This window comes from Struthio camelus, chromosome Z (genome assembly GCF_040807025.1).
Source record: "Struthio camelus isolate bStrCam1 chromosome Z, bStrCam1.hap1, whole genome shotgun sequence".
Taxonomy (NCBI): Eukaryota; Metazoa; Chordata; class Aves; order Struthioniformes; family Struthionidae; genus Struthio; species Struthio camelus.
In genome coordinates, this window is record NC_090982.1 from 48255238 (window position 1) to 48275187 (window position 19950).

At 36.8% G+C, this 19950-nt stretch overlaps 1 protein-coding gene across 6 annotated transcripts in view; it reads right to left on the reverse strand.

Annotated features, from left to right (window-relative positions):
* The window catches only part of FER (FER tyrosine kinase), a 179308-nt gene that overhangs the window by 143083 nt on the left and 16275 nt on the right, over positions 1–19950 (reverse strand). For all 6 annotated transcript variants that reach the window (XM_068927396.1, XM_068927398.1, XM_068927397.1 and 3 more), the window contains 3 exons: positions 17882–18140; positions 13539–13712; positions 9989–10088 (listed from right to left, as the gene is read on the reverse strand). In XM_068927396.1, coding sequence (XP_068783497.1) covers positions 9989–10088; positions 13539–13712; positions 17882–18088 — 481 coding nt within the window. In that variant the 5' untranslated portion in view covers positions 18089–18140. The remainder of the gene's footprint in view (positions 1–9988; positions 10089–13538; positions 13713–17881; positions 18141–19950) is intronic.

Genomic DNA, 19950 nt, shown 5'->3' on the forward strand with positions numbered 1-19950 from the left:
AATTCAGCTTCACTATAATGTAGGTTAAACTAATGACTGAGGCTCCTATCTGTTGTTTTGTTTCTGCGATAGGAAATTCCAATTGAACTGCTTTAAGCTACGGGTCTTTGGCTAAAGGTTATGTAATATCCCACAACAGTACGTGGGTGCCAAAAAGAAAACAATTTTATTAAAAATGTCATCTTTTTAATAAGAATGAGCATATAGTGAAAAATTTTGTTTTGATCAACAAGAAATACAAAGCATCACCCTCAAAATCAAAAGCTCAAACAGAAACATTTTAGGTAGGTTATATACGTGAAGAGGTCATGAAAAATTCCAAAACTGAATGCAGTAAGAAATGATACTTTATGTCTATATTGTAGGCAAGCTTCTAGGAAAAAAGTACGACACTGTACTTCAGTGGATACACTCTACCACAGGCCCTGAGTTTTTGTTTCATTGAAAATATAACAAATTAGTCTTTCAATTGACACAAACCACTCTAGCAAAGATATCCCACTCCGCAGAAAGATTATATTTTTTGCTCTTAGTATGGCTTTGTAACAATGGTATAAAAAAACATCTAAGAGCAGCTCCTGGAAGTATCAGTTATTAAGCAAATTTGTCCTTAAATTAGCTTTGGTTATAATTAGCTTTTTCTTTGGGACCTCATTTTGAGGAGAGGAAAGAAGAGACAGATTTCAAGCAATAAAAAGTTAGTAAGACACAGAAAGCTAAAAACGTGTCAACATCTAAGCATGTCGTCATATCTGAGATGCTCTCTTAGACTCTTGCATCTTTAAATATAGACTATGCTCTTAAAAACAATAAATATCATAACTGTTTTTCAAGGTAGGATGATTAAAATACTAAAGAGTTTGCCAAAACTGTAGAAATCTGACAGAGCTAGTTCCATTTTACAATGTCTATAATTAGACAGAAATGTCCATAGTAAGTTCTCCCACATTTTTCATAAATCCTAGAAAACGTCTGTCTGGAGTCCAATGTTATGATATTTCAAGGACTGCCCCTTGCTTCTCACTCATGGGAGCATTAACAACACTGACAGGTATGACCTTCAGCCACTCAAAAGTGATGATAAAGTGTTCACAGAAGAGGCAATGGAGACCACTGTAAAGGCTCAGCTCACAACAGATTAATTCACTTTTGGAATTTATAGCTCCTGGCATTGACTTCACTAAGCAGAGAATGCTGTCCCATGAAGAAACACTAACAAGGATAATGTCCCTCTGACAAAAGAGGAAATCATTTTATGACACAAGCCCAACTTTTGACCACGACTTTAATTTAGGTTCAAAAGAAGGTAGAGACATAGCTAATATAAAAATGCTAGGACAGACCAAATGAAAACCAGAAGGGCAATCTGAAGATCTTGAAAGCCTATATATTCATAAGAGGAATGGGAAAAAAATCTTTATACATAAATAAAACTGTGACAAACAATCTTATGGAAATCTAGCAGACAAGCACACTCTGTCAAAAATTAATATAACTGCCTCTATAGTCCGAGAAATCCCAGAAGCAAAGTCACACAAAAATTCTGAGTAAGGAGAAAAATAGGGGGGGGACGGGGGCGGGGGAAGAAGCAGCAGTGCTACAATAGCACCACAAGTTCTCAACACAACATTTAGCTATTCTGATGTTGGAGAAAGAACATAGTATAGCACAAAATCAAAACAGATGCTTCTGGAATACAGAATACCTTTTACTAACCAGAAGTGGTGGATAACTTGTTTTCCAAACAATTAGCAAAGCATCTAGAGGAACTGCTCACAGCAAGGAACTACATCTACTGACTTCTCTGTTGGCACTGCCATAAGCAAACATACAAATGATCTTGCTAATGCCTAGAACTTAGCAAGTTCATCTGAAGAGGAAGTAACTTAGAAATGAATCAATTTTAAATTCAGTTCTTACTGATATGTTGAAAAATGGTTACACATATGCACATAGAGGGCAATTCTGACAAAAACAAATAATCAAGCACAATCAGCAAAATATACAATGGATTTCAAAATGCTGCAGATGTTTCTTTGTAAGGTCACTTGGAAAGAGCTCTACTGGAGCTCACCAATATACGGGTGACAAAGCATTCTGAGAAGGAGAACAACAGCCAGAATAAGGTCATTATTATTACTTCCTGAATTTCTTAACGACTAAAAAAATAACAAAAGATGTTGAATAGAAAGTGGAAACAGAGTCACTTCTAGGTCTGATTATATATTAAAAAAACAAAAAAAACAAAAACAGGCCTAAAACCAGAGAGGTTAAGGTACAAAAGATCTACAACTACTAAATAAAAGGACACAAAGGCAGAAAGATAGAGCTCTATAAAGACATTAGAAGTAAGAGTTGAAGGGCACAAGAGATTCATAATGGAATTAAAATAACTAATGTATGACAGAGAAGGTTGAAGGATTTTACACTTTTTTGCTTAAAAAAGATATTTGGTAACAATTAACCTAATAAAATTTTAAATAGTAAGGTTATAAAAAGTTGAAGCAAGAAACAAATAGATATCTAGCTACATTAGAAGCATTCGTATTATATGACTAGACCAAGTTTGCACGACAGCAGACGCTCATTAACAGTGACACAGACAGGTACTTACGTGATACTCACACCAAACTATAGCCAAGTAATACTTAACAAATGTAAAACGCAAGCGCTCCTACGAAGGAGCTTTACCTGAACCCTAAAGAAAGACTTTCCACATGTGGGTTTGGATTACTGATAACCAGTGACAACAGCTAATTCTGTGCAGCTGCTAACCCAAACCATCTCATCAGGCCAGTCCCTCATAGCACTTCAGACTGTCAGGGTGCCACGGGGGTCCTGGTGGCAGCAGAGCTGGACCTAGCAGCCCGGGCCCGTCCCACTACCCGAAGGGAGAAGGGCAAAGGAGAAGCTGGGGCAGCCTCAGCCCCGGGGGGGTGTCAGGCACCACCGTGGGGGCCAGGCCAGGCGGGCACCCGAGGGTTGGAATCAGCAATTTTTTTTTACAGCATTTTTTAGGCCATCTTATCCATTATCACGTCTCAGATATGCAGTCAACATTTTTAAAATACATTTAAAATACTACCCAAGGTTCTTAGCATTAATCAGGATATCTTGTCTTAGTTCACAAGAAAGACCAAGGAGTCTGGTTTCATATTTCTGATAATTTTCTCTAGTCAAATCTTGCTAGGGCATCACAACATTTGATTTCAGAAAAGTTTAAAATTGAAAATAATATTAGGACACTATCAGGGCTTTCCTTTTTTATTGTTTTTGAATGCAACAACAATCCTCCTTTGGTGAAAGATACAAATCTTGAGAGTATGATGATGTTTCAGACAGGAAAAAAAAGTTATTTTTCCTGTGGCTTTCTTTAGAATCTTTTATTTTTCTAAATATCAGCACTGAACTACAGAGCTGTGTCAAAGTATACAGACAGGTATGAGAAGTTTACCAGCGTTTAAGAAAGCAGTTTTTCAAATAATTTCCCAGAACTGCATCTATCTTGTCAGGTACATATTTTTGCAGCACTTGTCACAACAAAGGTAGGTCCTGAATTTTTTGCTATCTCTACATTTGTTTAACAATAACAAACCTCCCATATAGTCACTTCCTTATTTATTTGAATTCTGGAGACACACATTTTCTCAGACAATTATTTCATTGTGTCTGGAAAATAATGTTCTTTTATACTATTTGCTTGCATTATTCTACTGAAAATGTTCCCTTATACATGTGAATGAGATGACTAAGCTTTTGAAAAGGTCTTCTTATCATCCTTTTAACAACATTTTTAAAAGCAATAAAATATTTTAAGATTAGAGAATACTTAAAACTGCTTCTACAAATCAGTAAACAGAGGAGTACAGGCAGGACACCAGCATTCCCTTTTTCTTAAGTGAATTTTGGTAAGGACTGAGCACTTTTCCAATTAAAGTAAACAACTGAAGATGGTAGGTAAGATGGAATAAAACTAACTTTAGAGTGATACATCAAGCCAAAGTAGCTAGGTACATTCAAGGTAACCGACTCTCAATTCTGAAGAAATTATTATACAATTTATTAGTATATTAGTATACTAATAGTATACTAATATTAGTATACTAATATACTTATTAGTATATTCTTGAGTAAAAGGTATTGCTCCTCACTTTGAGGGACAACGGCCTATTTCCTTCATTTCTTCTATTAAACCTTTTGTCATAGTTTGCTTGATTTCCTTAATCTCCCATCACTAAATAGGAAAGACAGAGTCATAACAACGTGTATGACTAAATATTCTGTAGTACCTAGTAAATTGATCTTGGGACCTTTCTGACCCAGTTATCTGCTTAAACTAAGCATTTTTTATAATGCTATATACATCTAAATACCCTAGGTGATTATGAGAATTATTTATTCATTTGATGGGTCTTATTCATTCCCGCAAAACTGCTGGCACATAACCCAGTGATATGAATTTTTAAACATTTTTGCTTCCCATGCGGACTCTAGCCTCACTACATTTCCACAAGACCAGAAGAAACTTTGAAAATAATTTACACTTATTTACAGAGCACTTTTTATTCGAGCTACTTCAATTAACCTAAGATGCTTTTGGTTATTAGTTCTATCTCAGGAAGCAAATTCTAAAATTTACTGACCAGCCTGAACTACTATCGCTCAACAAATAAAGAGGTAGAAGTGCAGTACTCTTAACTAACCTGGGTTTCAAAAAGCTAAATTCACAAAAATGGACAGAATAAAAGGAGTATATTGGATATTAATCTCTAAGGTCTTTTTTCCCCTTTATTTCTTGCAAGAGGCTAACATGAATGTGCTTCTTCCAAAAAAGAAAGTCATCCACTCCCTCCTCCATTCAATACATTTCTAAAAAGAAGATAAGGAGTTTTTCCTCAGACCTTATCTAGCAGATTCATGACTGCAAGTGACAAATAGTTTTCTGATGGGAAAAAACTGTTTGTTTATACTTACAGACTTCAAGTTTACAGAATACTGAAGACTTTAACTCCCGAGATAAGAGTTAGTTCAGTAACGTTAATGGGTATCAGCAGTTAAGATAAACAAATAATGAAGTATAAAAGTAACAAAAATAGAAATTAGATCTTATTAATTCAAACATGTTACAGCAGTTAATAAACACCACTAGTAAACTCTCTCAGAAACATGACTGCTGGTCTGTAAGGACTGAGAGCGAATCCAGGGCTGCACATCAGTGTTCAGTGGAAACAATATATGCCCAAGCTAGTCACAAGCTCACTCCCCAAAAGTCAAAGTTACGTGTTTTTCCACAGCAGGATAAGTCAACATGTCATGTTCTATTTACCTTGTTAATTCAGCATTAGTAATGTCAGCACAGCAATGTAGGCTTAGAGTTTGTCATTTTGGCTTGCTCTTGCAAGAAGTTTACACATCTTTTTCCTCCATATCACACATCCAAAGGATTTCAGAGCGCTGTCCATTTCATTATGCAATGACAATCTAATAACAGTTTTTTTCTTATATATTGCTCACAATGATCCCAGCATGCACTACTGCTCCAATTCTGCAAAAGGACATGGCCTGCAGTCCCAGTATGTACTTTTACAAAGCCTTCCAACCCATATAGTTTAAAACCAGAACAGACTATTAGAATTAATCTGTTCAGATTCCCAGTGGCCGAAGTATGCCTCATTAGAGAGGCACTGGACTAGATCAGCTTGTTGACTTCACCCTCCCCCAGCTCTCTTTCTGTAACTACACATAGTTCTGTGGGGTTTTTTTTCTCCTTCCCCTTTTCTTTCTTTTTGGGACCAAAAAAGGCAAAGAATTGCCTATCATTCAACTGAGTGGCACCAATCAGACTGCATGACGTTTGCAGGCTTCATACTCAGAGCATAAGCCAGCAGGCTGCCTCCGTTATTCCAAGGTAATCATTGGCCCAGAGAGGAACGGCAAGGCAGGGGTGAATGCAGCAAGGCCTAGGGCAAACAAGACTGGTCATTTCCCATTGAGACAGCACGCTGACAGCAGTGGCCATGACAGGCCTCATGAACAAATAGCAGCCAAGACTCAGTGGTGAAACACTCTGCAGCTCAGCTGTCTCACTGCTTCCCTGAAAGAAGCCAAGCAGCAACAGTGCTGGTGGAGGGTTTCCTTCTACTGCACCAGAGCCACCATCTCAGTCGCTTTCATCTTCCTCAAGTCCTGAAAAGCACAAACCCTTCCATAATGAAGCACCTGCAACCTAACTCTGGGACAGCTCCCCTCTACTCACAGCAGCAATTATACCCCCACTGCCATGACAAACCAATGCTTCATTCCCCACAGCCCAAGCATCATCACATCTCCTTTTCAAGGCCACTATGTACCAGCACCATCCAGCTCCTTTTTCCCTTATCATTCCCTAACTACCTACACATAGCATCTGACAAAAAAGCCACATATTTTCCTGTGCTTCTGCCCTTCATAAAGGAGTTCCCCATCCCTCACTGAAACGGCTCCCTTGTGCAAAATCTCCAACAGCTGCCCTAAGCCAAGCAACAACTTAGGTAACTCCACACTAAGGCCTCAACACGATGATGATCAGTGACTGACCTGATACGTACTGGAAAGTATAGCGTGTGGTAATTAAAGCTTTCCTGACAATATATCATGATCACAGGAAAATATTGCAAGAACAAACACTACTACTGAAGAAGAACACTTTCAATTGTTTCTAACTTTGCCAGTCTTGACCCTTTTCAGGCAATATCCTCTACAGCAGGTGTTTAGCTCAGAATATAATTTCAGCTTTAACAACTCAGCCATTCAGAAACAGAAAACGAGTTGCTTTCCCAAATTAAATAAATACTTGTGCCTCTTTGGTCAGCAGCTCTAGTAAATTCATTTGTTCAGTATAAGACAGCTTTACCATTCCACCAAAAAAAAAAAAGTCAAATTTCATAATCATTACAAACCATTACACTTGCAAGACAGCAAAATATCTGAATTGTTCCTTTATATCACTTGCACAGCCTTTTACATTGACCAGCCTGTACAGATACTGCACAAATCTACCAGTAATTGAGCATATTCTATCTAGCCTAAGGGCATAAAACAAAGTAGGATTTTCTGTGCACTGGTTATCCCCTTTTGCTCTAGACAGGCGGGGCCAGACAGTGTAATAGAGATTCATTTTGCCAGAAAAAAGGGGTCCATCAAGAGTAGTATTTTAAAAAAGTGTAACTGGGCTGGCTAGAAGAGAAATTAGACCTAAACGGAAAAGGAAATAAAAGGAAAACTGGCAGTCTCAATTTAAACAATGCTTTCAAGAAGTGAATTCTACCCCAATCTCCATTAATAGCTTTAGAACTCAAGCAAGCCATTCAAATCAAGCTTTTATAAAGCATCTGCTCCTTTCATAAGATATTCCTCATTTCTGAGAGGTCACTTGGTACTTTGAGTCTCATTTGCAAAAGTGCTAGATGCTCACAGATAACACAAAGCCAATGTAAGTTGTGTTTTGAACTTCAGATGACCTTTGGAAGGTTCCAAAGCTACCCAAATCCAGGGATATTATTTGTGCTATAGATTAAAGAAGTCTAATGATATGCTACATAAATATGATCTTTATCATCCAAACTTGGAAGGGACCAAAAGGCACATTTGCATACCGTAGAGTATTACGGAAGGGAAAAATTAGATCAGATCACAGAAAACTAGAAGTCTACCAAATACTACAGAATATTAAATATTTACCCAAGCAGCAAACAACTAAACAAACATAAAACCACAGGTGTTTCAAATCCAACCCAGTTTTCTAAGGAATACACCATTTGGAATACAAAAGTAATACTAGGCTACTGAAGAGCAGACGACAGGACATTCCCTAGTTATAAAAGATGCCAAGATATTGTCCCTACTATAGTCCTAATACGACACTGCTCCTGGAAAGTGTTCCCAAATACTACAGTCTAGCCTGTGCTTGTTAGTAGTAAAAGCATTACTTCTGTAAGTCATTCTTCAGATACCTGTTTAGCAACAAAGATTTACCCTGTTTTAAGTTCTTTCTTATCTGTAACAAAAAGTTAGGACTATTTATCCTAACAATCGAGTCCTTTTTGTGCTCTTTTAACACATTTCTTGTAAGAGCTGATGTCCAAAAACATCTCCTTTGTTGTTTTGGTTTGTTTGTTTGTTTAACAAAATGTTTTTCAGCTTATTTTCAACACTTGGTTAAACCCTCGCACTGTTCTGGTAGGCATTGTTCCTTCCTTGTTTTCAACAGTTCTTGAAATTCTGAAAAACTGAACAGGTTTGCATATTAAAAAAAAGTGCATCTCTTAACAGCACAGAATTTGAATAAGCACTAGTTACTGGAATAACGAAGCATTACAATCTTAAGACTTCCATGACTTGTATACCTCAGAAACCAGTCTGACAATTAAAGTGCCCAGAAACCCTGTAAAATATCATGGCTTAAAAAAAATTACAGCGGCTCAGCTGACCTTGATATACAACTGCAGTGTGTTGATCTACACCATTACTACTACACAAAAATTTGTAAACAATAATAGGGCCTCTTTTGGGTGGTGGTGAGGGGCAATATAGGACTTCTAATTCCGCAATTCTTGGGAGAAAAACCCACAGTGTCAGAGTTTGTTAACAGAGATTTACATTAGAATTGTGGGGAAAGTAAAATTAAGTTATCAACCATAATGATGGAAGATAGATAGAAACTTAAGTAGAAAAGAGACAGAAGGTTAAGAAAAACCACGGAAGCGTCTTACAAACAGCTTTTGTTTGTTTTATATCTAATCCAATTACTCGAAAACCACATAAAAACATTACAGTTGCTGAACAGCCAAAAAACTCTTTGATTTCAATGGGAAAGTTTGGTGCATGAGGAATGCAGCACAAGCATCAGAGCTAAAACAGGAAGAAGGGATGAAAAAAACAGCTGAGATCACAACACTCTATATTTTCCATATTAGGTACCATATGTTCCCATGTTAGGTAGCTAGTTGGGGACACACTTCCAAATTAAAGTTATAGGTAAAAAACAGCTGGGTAACTACGAAACTAAAAACTGGCATGTATTTACATTTTTAAGTGAACATGAACATGATGAGTCAAAACCTGAAGCTAAACTGTGCTAGAGTACAATTTCCCTTATTCCACACTGTTTTGTCTTTGCATTCACCTGCCAGTTATCACTCTGAATTTCAGATAAATTTGGAAAGAAAACAACCTTTCTCTCAGCACTGATAGCTACTATACTGCACTGTGAATTATAGAACAACAGAACCAAGGACAATAAGCATAATTTTAGGCAGTCATATAAAAAGTAAAGATGGATCTTGGAGTTTTATTTACACTCTGTCACTCAATTTTCTTTAAATCAAACAAAAAAAAAAAACTTAAACATGTAAGAACACCAAATATGATATTTCAAAAGATGACAGAATAAAGGCTCTCATTAATTCAATGGGAATCAAAAGTTACGCAATTGGAACACTTCATTCCTTTAAAAGTGGACAAATAGATTATTTTCCCCTTCTGCTTAAGGTTAAAAAATTCGGATACATTTTACTAAGTGTCAAGAACTGATACTGATGCCACTGCAGCATCTGAAGGAATGGCGCAGTAGCAACTACAAAAGATCACAGGGCACAAACAGGCTGCAGCTGCAACGCTGTCTCATCTATGTTCTAATCTACTTACCACTTTTATAGTTGATTTGAGTAACTTTATATTCCACTGAAGGAATCATAGAAAAGCTTAAAAAGAAAAAGGCTCCCATTTATCTCAAAAGAAGGGCTATCATTCATTTTATGATTTTCAGAAACAGTACCACCAAGTATACATGACAATTAGCCCATCTTACTTAAGACACTTTATGATTTTTTTAGGTTGTAACCAACTAAGTTGCTCAAAATAAAAACATTACCTTGTGTTGCTGGAAGAGTTTTAGAGCGTTTGAAAAAAGCATTAATAAATAGATAAAATTAAAACAAGTCAGTCGTACCTTTAGCCACAGCTTCTTTATACTTTTCTTTGGCAGAATTTACTTCTTTTATTAGTTGTCTATAGCTAGATTTTAGTTTCTCCAATTCTGTCTTTGTGACCTTTAGGAAAGCAGAAACATAAAATGTATTAAAAATACTTATCTCCTCAACATTCAAAACATCTCAGCATTAGTGAAAGAGAATTACAGGATTTGTTTTCCAAAATAAGGATGTTATCTTTTTACATTGGCTTGAAATTATCTTAATAGGTTGTTACATGCTGTAACAAAAGCAAAACCAATAAATGCATGACATGAAATAGAGGACTGAAGCACAGATCACCATTTGCATTAGTGCAGTACAGCATAATGACAAATACGCTTAGGAAATTCAGTTTATCATAAACACGACTACATTTCAAACAAAAGGAAAAAAGTACCAAAAATATCCGCTTATTAAATCACAGCAGATGAAAAATTTCAGAAAACTAGAATGAAGTCTTTTAGAGTCTAAAATAAAGGCAAGAAAAAAGAATTTAAATTCAACATTTCATATAAATGGTCTAGAAATAGCAACTGTGTATTCAATCTACCTGTCACAAGACTTAAATCCCTTAAACAGAAAAAAAACAAAACAAGCACTGAGGAACACTGAACTGAAGGATCTTCTTTCCAATGGAAGAAGCTCCAATAAACATGACATTTTTGGTCAAAAAATTACAATAATGTTATCTGTTCCATCCCCAGCTTCCATCCACCAAGTGACAAAACCAGTGCACTGTGCAGAAACAAAGGCTTGCAAATCACGAAATTCCTGAGAAACTCCCATAACAATCCCAGCCTCTACAATGCCTAAGAATTGGAATATATATTAAAGATACGTAAAACCTTGAGCAAAAAAAGTATTCCACATCCATAGTAGAAAATCGTAGAAAGAGGAACTTAACTAAACGGAAGTCCTCAGCTTATGGAACGTGTAGAAAAGGTATCACGCTCTACCAAAAAAAAAAGTTCTTCGAACAATATTTCTGTATTATAAAGGAAATCAAACCTGCCATGCAGAAGAACGGTGTTCACAATTCACCCTTTTTTAACAAGGTAAGGCCTAGATGCCGCTATTTTTGCCCTGAAAACCAACTAACCTAACCTAATGGAATTCCTCAAAGAGGAAAGGTCCTACGTACACAGCTTCTATTTCTAGATCATCTGTGCAAAGATTTAACTTACATGCAGGAATTTTTCTGCCAACTAATCCCAAATTCTCATCTCGTATTTATACATGTAGTGAACTAGATTCACAATTGCTGTCACTACAGAATAATAGCGGTGCTACAGGAAGAAGTAACTTCATGACAAATTTGTATTATAAAATCACCTCCAGACATGGAGGAAAAGATTATCATAGGATTAGGAAGCAGTGAACACAGTTAATGCATAAATAACATGGAACTTGCTTCTTTTATATAAAATCAGAAAATAAAAGGTAGGGCAGTAACATTAAGAATTCTGTTTAATAACTGTGAAATCGATTTTACTTTTCACAGGTTATGTTCTTCCATCAGAAGAGAAAAAACAAAGCCAAGAGCCCTTTGCTCCCCAAATAACTCGTAAAGAACTAAGATGGTCAAGGATTACTCTAAGTCAGTTTACATATCAAAGTCTTGCTCGTTTTATTAGCATGATACTTCACTACTTTTCTTTCCAAAATTCACAAAGAAAGAAAAATATCCAAATTCGGAATGGGAACTGGAATAAACCTGAAGATACAGGCTTTAGTATTGATTTGTGTCAAAAGCAAGGTAGTTTATTGTCCTTAATAGTTTTATCAAAAGATTCCTCATCCAAGAGTTTTCTAGAATAAAAAAAGGATGATGCGCATGTATTTTGCTGAAAGGAAAATACAGGTTTTGCCAGAGTATCCTAAAGATTATGAGCCACACAGATGCTCATCTTTACAAGTTTTAGATAATGCCCTGGGAAGTAGTATTTTGCTACCGCATCTAACAAAAGCAGAAATAATACCACATAACATGAAAAAATCGTGTATTTCTATGAACCATGCTGTAAGTGTTCCAGTGACACAAAAGCTTTGAACAAATAGAGCCAGCTAACAATGAGGGAACATAACAAAACTAATCAGAATGCTATTCAAATACTTCTTAGGAAAATCAGGAAAGGAGGAGAAAAAAAAGAACCCCTAAATCATACGCATCTATTAAAGGAAGTGCAAAATATCTGCAAGGCCATATGGTCATGATTAATTAAAATCAATATGGCTTGTAATGAGACATTTGGGGAGTGTTCAATATGCATTATATTTTGTTGGAAAGGTCTTAAAATATTATTAGAACAAACAGAGTAGCAGAAAAAACATGTTTTATACAGTTTCTTTCAAAAGTATGATGCAATTCCCATCAGTCTGATTTCTGCCATCTTCGCTATTCCTTTCTTGCTTGCTTTCTTTTTCCATTTCTCCAGTTCTATACAGATTCAGTCTTTAGTATTTCAAACTTATGCCACCACTTTCTCCCCTTCTCCTATCCTGACTATATCTAGATGCACCAATCAGTAAGCAGCTGTAATTGATTATCTGGCTTGGAAATTTTATCAGATAAAGCAGCCTACTGACCATGCATCAAGAAGGATGCACTCCCCATAGTCAAAACCTGGGGAAGAGGCCAAGATCACAGCAGATTATGGAAGCAGTCCTGTTACAGACAATATGTTCAACATAGTATGTTTAGTACTAGTTTAATGTTCTCCTCCTAACCTGCCCAAGAATCTCTTAGCCATCAGTCCCTGGTATTTGTATTATATTACTCAGACGTTATATCCGAATTACATTACTCCAAATCTCCCCCTCAACACCAACCACGCTGCTCAAATAAAGAAGAAACACTGCTCTCCTTCTGCCAGTAGAGTTTTCAGACTACCAATCTGATTTTCGACAGTTGCAACTAACCTTCTTCCAGAGCACCTAAACGAAACCCTAATTCTTGTCAGCTTCACCGCCTAGGCACAGCACTCTCAATGTCAGCAGGACAACTGACATCATTTTCTAATCTACCAATAGCACTGCAAGGAACAGAAAAGGCCCTGAAGAGCTCCATCTGCAGACTTAATACTTGGTTTATGGTTGATTTATATTTTAGAATAGAGACCAGAATCCCATCCCCATCCAAAACAGTCTGGACTGTCAAGAGCACTCATTAAGAGTTTTCAAAGCTGTGGCCCAAGGATACCTAGAGGGAGGATGAGAAAAAGAGGAGAGACAGAATACAGAAGTGTCACACAGAATCATCCTCCACCAGAATAAGAGCATTTTCAATGCTATCTGTCCAAACAAATTCATACAGAAGAAAGTATTCCATCTCTGCCTTGTCAGGTAGCAGGGGACAGAAAGCGTGGAGGAAATCACTAAAATTAAAACTAGACAAAATCTGCATACCACAAATCACCACCTGTACATAGCACAAAAACACAGAAGAACTAAAAAACCTCATCCTCAATATATTAATTTGTAAACATACAAAACTATAATAAATGTATAAAGCACAGTTGAATAAAATACCTTGTACATCTCTGCTTCAATTTGTTGATGAACACCTACGTAACTCTTCTTCACTTGCTGCTTATCTTTGATCATCATTGTAAGCCTATGCAAAGGACCAGAATTAAGATCCTCTGCATGTGTCTTCATTATTTTGCTCAACTGTTCCGTTTGCTGTACCATGAGCAACCAAGACTGAAAAGAAAAAAAAAAAAAGAGGGTGACAGAAAAGCAGTTATTTATTCTGGCTTACAAATAACCAAATGATAAACAGGAACTATGGGAAAAATGCATCACTTTAAAATAACTTAGTAAAATATTTTTACCTGAACGCACTTGAGACAAGGTTCTACCTGCTACAGCGAAATCATCCCTTGAACTTATTCAAAACAAAAACATTCAAGACAAAAATATAACATTCTCTGGTAACTTTTCAGCATCGTTTCAGTACTCCGGAACACCCTTGAAAACTGTAGAGCCTGTTTTAGATTACATTCTCAATAACTTTGATGATGATGTCCCTGTGTTCCTTGCTCCCTTACCTAATCATAGTTCCTCTGTTCAAGCTGACCTTTCTCCCTTTATTTAAGTATCTCATAATAATATGCATTTGAGTTTTTATTGTCTAAGAGGATGCCATTTGTCAGCTCCTCCATAGGCCACCGGTGGAAAAGTATAATGTACCAACAGGCTAAGAGACAAAAGCAGCAACTCATCTCTCATAGTAACTGAACATCTTTCTGTGCCCTAATTTTATTAACTTCCCTGGCCATTCTGTCAGTCAGTTTTCAGGACAGCAAAATATATTCTGGCTTTGAATCTTGCCTACAGAAAAAACTGCAATGTGAACAGAGATTTGCAATGTACAACAGATACGGACCTGAAACTAAAGTTCAGATCAAATAAAAGTATCTGATACTCTAAAGAACTCTGTCACACTTTGTTGATGGCAACATTATTGGATTCCTTAGAGATAATTCACTCACGCAGACTGCTATACTACATTTGAAAATTCAGAATGGCTATTTGCAATACAATTTATCAGTTAGTGAAGGCAGCTAGCACACTGATTTTCATAATCTTTCTCTTACTAACGATACAAATCCATCTTAAATCATCAAGCCTAAGAAATCATATTTGTTTCATAAGTTTTGGGTTTTCTTACATCTCATTTCAAACATACATACATATTTCCATCAATACACGACCACGCTAAAAATCAGACCGGACTTTAGAGAGCGAAGTGAAAGACAGTTAATCCTCGCGTACATATGAAACTATCTCTAAGATTTCTTTTAGTTCTTAGATGTTCCTTGGACTGGCATTGAGCTATCTCAGACTGCTTGAAAAGTGGTATTCTAAAAGGTCGTGGCTTAAAGCTTCCTGGCTATTTCTGAAATCCATTTCATCTCTCCATTATGCAACACTTCCCAGGTCACATCAGAAGACATACTGCAAAGTTGTCTATGACAAAAACAATGTTAAACACCTCTACTAAAGGAGCTTTAGGTTACAATTCACCAAATGAACCCAAATAAGTCATATATGTTGCAGAAAATTGTCTTTCCATTAAAGAAAAATTTGTGTTCCCCATTCCTAGCATCTCATTTCCACACTGAAAAAATATTGGTTAAACAGGATTTCAGGGTTTTGTATGATTATATTTTATCATTTTAATATATCAATGGTTTATGTGAAAAGATATAATTGGGGAAAGTATTCAAAAATTGAGATTTATACAGGATATAGAAAAGCAGCTGGGTGGGGACAGATAGCAGAAAAGGCAAAGCATTTCCTTTCACAGAAAAAATCCCCAACACAATGTATCAAAAGCAAGGAAATAAAATATTGTTTGTTTTCACAGTATTTTTTTAGACATAGAAACCAAAGAATTCTTATGGGAAGCACTTAAAATTCTGCTTTTCTGACATTACTGGTTGCTGCCTTGTGCCTTCCAGCAAGTTTACTGCCTATTCATTAAAAAATAGGACACGTTTGCCCAAACACCATCTCTCTGTGTTCACTCTTGCAGTATACTTAAGAAAATAAAAGCATAAAAGATTAGAGATACTCTCTTGTATTTATTTTTTCATGTCACATAACACCAAAACATCAAATATACATGTACAGTATTTTAAATTTACGAGATGCAAGATTTATGCCCCAAAATAAGTGGTTAGATTTTGGGTTCTGTAAAACACTCGGCCAGAACAAGAGAAAAGGTATAATGAAATAGCAAAGTAACTCAGAATGACATGAGCAAAGTAATCAAGCAATAATTCAGACAATTTAACTGCCAAAACCAGTGAGAAAATAATATATTGCTACACAATCTTAATGATGAAATTTCAGGGCAAGCCCATACAAAAGACTTGCCAGTAGCATCTGAATATTTTTGCTGTTATGTAAAGATGTACAGAGATCCAGGTGGGGTCTGGGAGAAAAACAGCACCTCATTACAAGAAAAGAAAAGAAAAAAAAAAAGAAAAGAAAAAAGGAGCAGAGCAACTCCTAAAAGAACAACTTTGCCCAAACAATGTCCAAAACAAGATGAAGACATGACATGGATGCCTCCGTGCAAATGGAGAAGAAAATGGCTGAAGATCATCTTCAGCCTTCCCTCTCCCCCCCCCACAAAACATAGATGCGCACAGCATTGACATAAACTGTGCTAGACTGAGTCGACCACCTAAAAGTTAAGGGTTGTAATGCTGAATACACTTATGCCTGTTCTCCTTTACTGTCCTAGCCCTAAGCCATACTCAGTTTCATTGCCTAAAAGAACTGCAGGACAGCTTTACTGGCACACAAGAGCAGCTCTACTGGGGCATCAATGGCAAGAATTATTAACCACCTCACCAATAATTCTGTTGAAAATGTTGCAATCCAACAGTATAAAATACATGGTGTAGAAAGCTTTAAAAATATTTTGACTTCTGCCATTCTTAACCTACTGAAAATGTTTGAATCTTAGTTTACCAAAATCATAACAACTTAGCTAACAAAAATCTATAACAAACTCTGTATGAGAAACAACTGGCTGAGAAGCATTCCAAATACACCATCAAAACGCACAGATGGAAAAAAGACAGTGTGTAAATCTAAAAGACAAGACTTATGGCAAGGAGGGCAACAAAAAGAATTTGGTAGAGCTAAACACTATGCGGTGCTACTTTCGGGGCATGTGAAACAGGCTAGCTATATCGGCACAGCTTTCAAATCATACGCACCGTCACTTTAACCCAGTTAAATCTAGACAGCCGCTAAAGGACCAGTCATTTTCCTACTCCTATGCCATGGCTAGCATTCAAGTGGCATCTCCATAAGCCCAGTAAGTAAAAAACTTGCTTTGTCTAAACATTAGCCTGAGCAAAAACAGGGTGCTGTCCTGCAGAGCAGGAGATCAGGATTTATGCCAGACTGAAGTGAGTTGTAACCACTGCTACAGCAAAAGGGCCAAAGATTGAATAAGCCATTAAAACAGAATTGTTTTCTTTAGTCAGGAGGGAATCCAAGTCAGGAGTGAAGCTAACCATCAGGTTAAATGGAGGAAGCTTGCTTCATCATTACCTTTGTTGCACCTACTCTAAATCCAACAATTAATAACTTGGAGAGACGACAGCCTTACTTTCATGAAAAGTCAAGATAAATTTAGATATAAACACATTGGATATAAAATTGTGCTTAAACAACTTATGAGAAACATCCTGAATTAATGTTTTGTTTTTACAACACATACTATGGTGCGAACAACAGTTGGAATGCTAGGCTCTCTCTCGGTTTCCTGGCACTTTTCTATTTCTGTTCACTAATTCTATATAGCACAAACAATAGTTCCTATTTAACTGTTTTAAAAGAAAAGCTCACTACTGCACGCTGCTTTCCAAACACTAAAAAAAAAAAAAAAAAAAAGCAGGTGGCTCAACCCAGGAACCTAAAATACTGAAGATCAGAATTCAGAATTCTAGTTATTTTATTGCTCTTAAAGCAAGAACGGAGCTTGACTTCTGCATATTCCCCTGAGGGGCTAAAAGAAGCTCATTTTAAACACTGCCAGCAGTAAGTCTCAAGGAGCTGAATCAACAGGAATCCAACAGACACACTATTTTGAGCTAGGCCACTTATCATTCCATTTTCCTTCAAATGAAGTAGACAGAATACAAAATATAATTACTTGGCAAAGCAGCCAGGAAAGAAATAGTTCTTGTGACACACTTCAGTAGCGCATTTTAAAATAAAAAAAAAAAAAAAGCTGTACTTTGTTACTTACAAAAAAATAGACAAGGAATCCAAACTACCCCCATCCCCCGCCCAATACTGCTGATTTCTAAGGATATTCCAAAATCAAAATACCTTCTTCTTACCTTGGACACATTGCTGATATAATCCAGTTGACAAGTGCTTTCTTTATCTACTTGATTACAAAGATTCTGTAAAGTGGAGGCATACTCTTTATCACTTTTTACTCGCATGACCATAAATTTCTTCACCGTTTCAAGCAGTCGTAGTTCCCAATCTTGCAGTTTTAATAAAGCATCATGAGAATACTTCAGGTCACTTCCAAACCCCATTTTTTAAGGCACTGTATACCATTCAGGTGACAAGATAGCCTCTTTACCACATCTGAAAGCAGAATAAGATTCATGAGAAACATACAGAAAGAAAAACTTGTGTTACAAAGAGCACCTATTAACATCTAAACGCTCAAGTAACATAACCATAAAATTGAGCACAACTGTACATATCCCACCCGGACACAAACTGGAAGGAAGGTCAGCACGCTGGTTAGAACAGCAATCAAGCACTTGAAGAGATCTCAGGTCCTACATGTTGCTTTGGATTTTCAGCTCAATTTCAGTTTGCGTCCCTCAGTTTCCTGTCTGTAAAACGTAGCATTATAACACTATCTCCCTAACTCCAAGTAGGGTTATGAGGGAACACATGGAAGCCTCTAAGACAGATATGAGAGACCAGTTCACATAGTTACCTATATTTATCAACTTGATTAAATATCTCCAGACAAGAGCACCCAACTGCATTGCTTCACTCCTAGTGACCCCAAATATTTGAGTCCTGTGTATATTGTCCTGAGAGCACAGAGAAGTGTAAAGAAGCCATCAGCTCTGAGGTACTGCATCTCTGTCTGGGAAACGGATAACTGGAACATGATTAGCTAGTTTGTTCCTAACTACTCAAAACATACAGAATACGAGAAAATAACTCAAATCACGTTTGCCATGCAACCTTATGTTACTCCCTCTCACATCCTGAGGGATTAATTTCATACTATTTTCCCCCAAGGCAGCCTAGTCTCATTGCACTAAACGGGCGTTTGATAACCAGATAATAAATACTGAACCCTGTTCTTATGAAATACTATAGCACAACCTCAGGTCACAGACACATGTCTGAGCTTGCCTCTGACACGATACACCTGCAACCACATCACAAAACAGCTGAGCCCACACATAGGAGTAATTTCCACAGACTCGCATAGGTTTTGTACTGTGAGCTGAACACCCATTTTCTGTGTATTCATCAAAAACCTGTCCCTATACTAATCAGCTTCAAATCAGGTGACAAATTTACACGAACTACAATTACACCACTAGACCACAGCACAGACATACCCTCTGCATTGCTCTTTCACCAATTCCCACACTCCAGCCAAGCCTTAGTTCGTTCAACGCACAAGGACCAGTTTCTTCATATGCGTTTGGCTGGCGTTTAAATTAGCCGAGTGCCTTACAAATGTTAATAGATTTATCTTCCTAACAGCGCATGGCACATGGTGAAGCAAGACTAATACTTCTTCTTTTTTTTTTTTTTTTTTTTTTTTTAAAAACACAGACAACTAAGATGCAGAAATTAATGTCAACATTGTATCAGCTAATACTGGATGCCTAATTTGCAAGGCTTAAAGACAGACTTTTCAGAGTGCCTAGCATTTTTAGCATGTTAAACATCCAGAACAAAGACGTAATTGGCTTCAGCTACCACACAAAATTTCTGCAAATCAGAACCTACAACTTCCAAGTTGATTATCAGAAAATGAACAACAGTCATCACATGGGCAATCTTTCCTATATATGATTTGTCCAACACGACACATGCCATGGCAATAACAGCACAACCACTGTATCTCCAGAGTAGCCTTACTCCCAAAATCATTCTTTCTCTTCCCGCAGCTTCCTGCCTCCGTTAGTTCTTCCCGCAAGTTATAGAAAGAAGCTGCATCCAGTATGTATTTATTCTCAGAATATAAGCCCTGCTATGTACCAAAAGAAACAAAAATTCCACAAAGAAAATAAAAACAGCATCATGTTATTATGCACATATACAATGGAGGCAAATCAAGGTTATATGAGTAACCTTAATTCTAGCACATTCTGTTACAAACTTTCATCACCACATTCTAGCCAGAAATCTCACT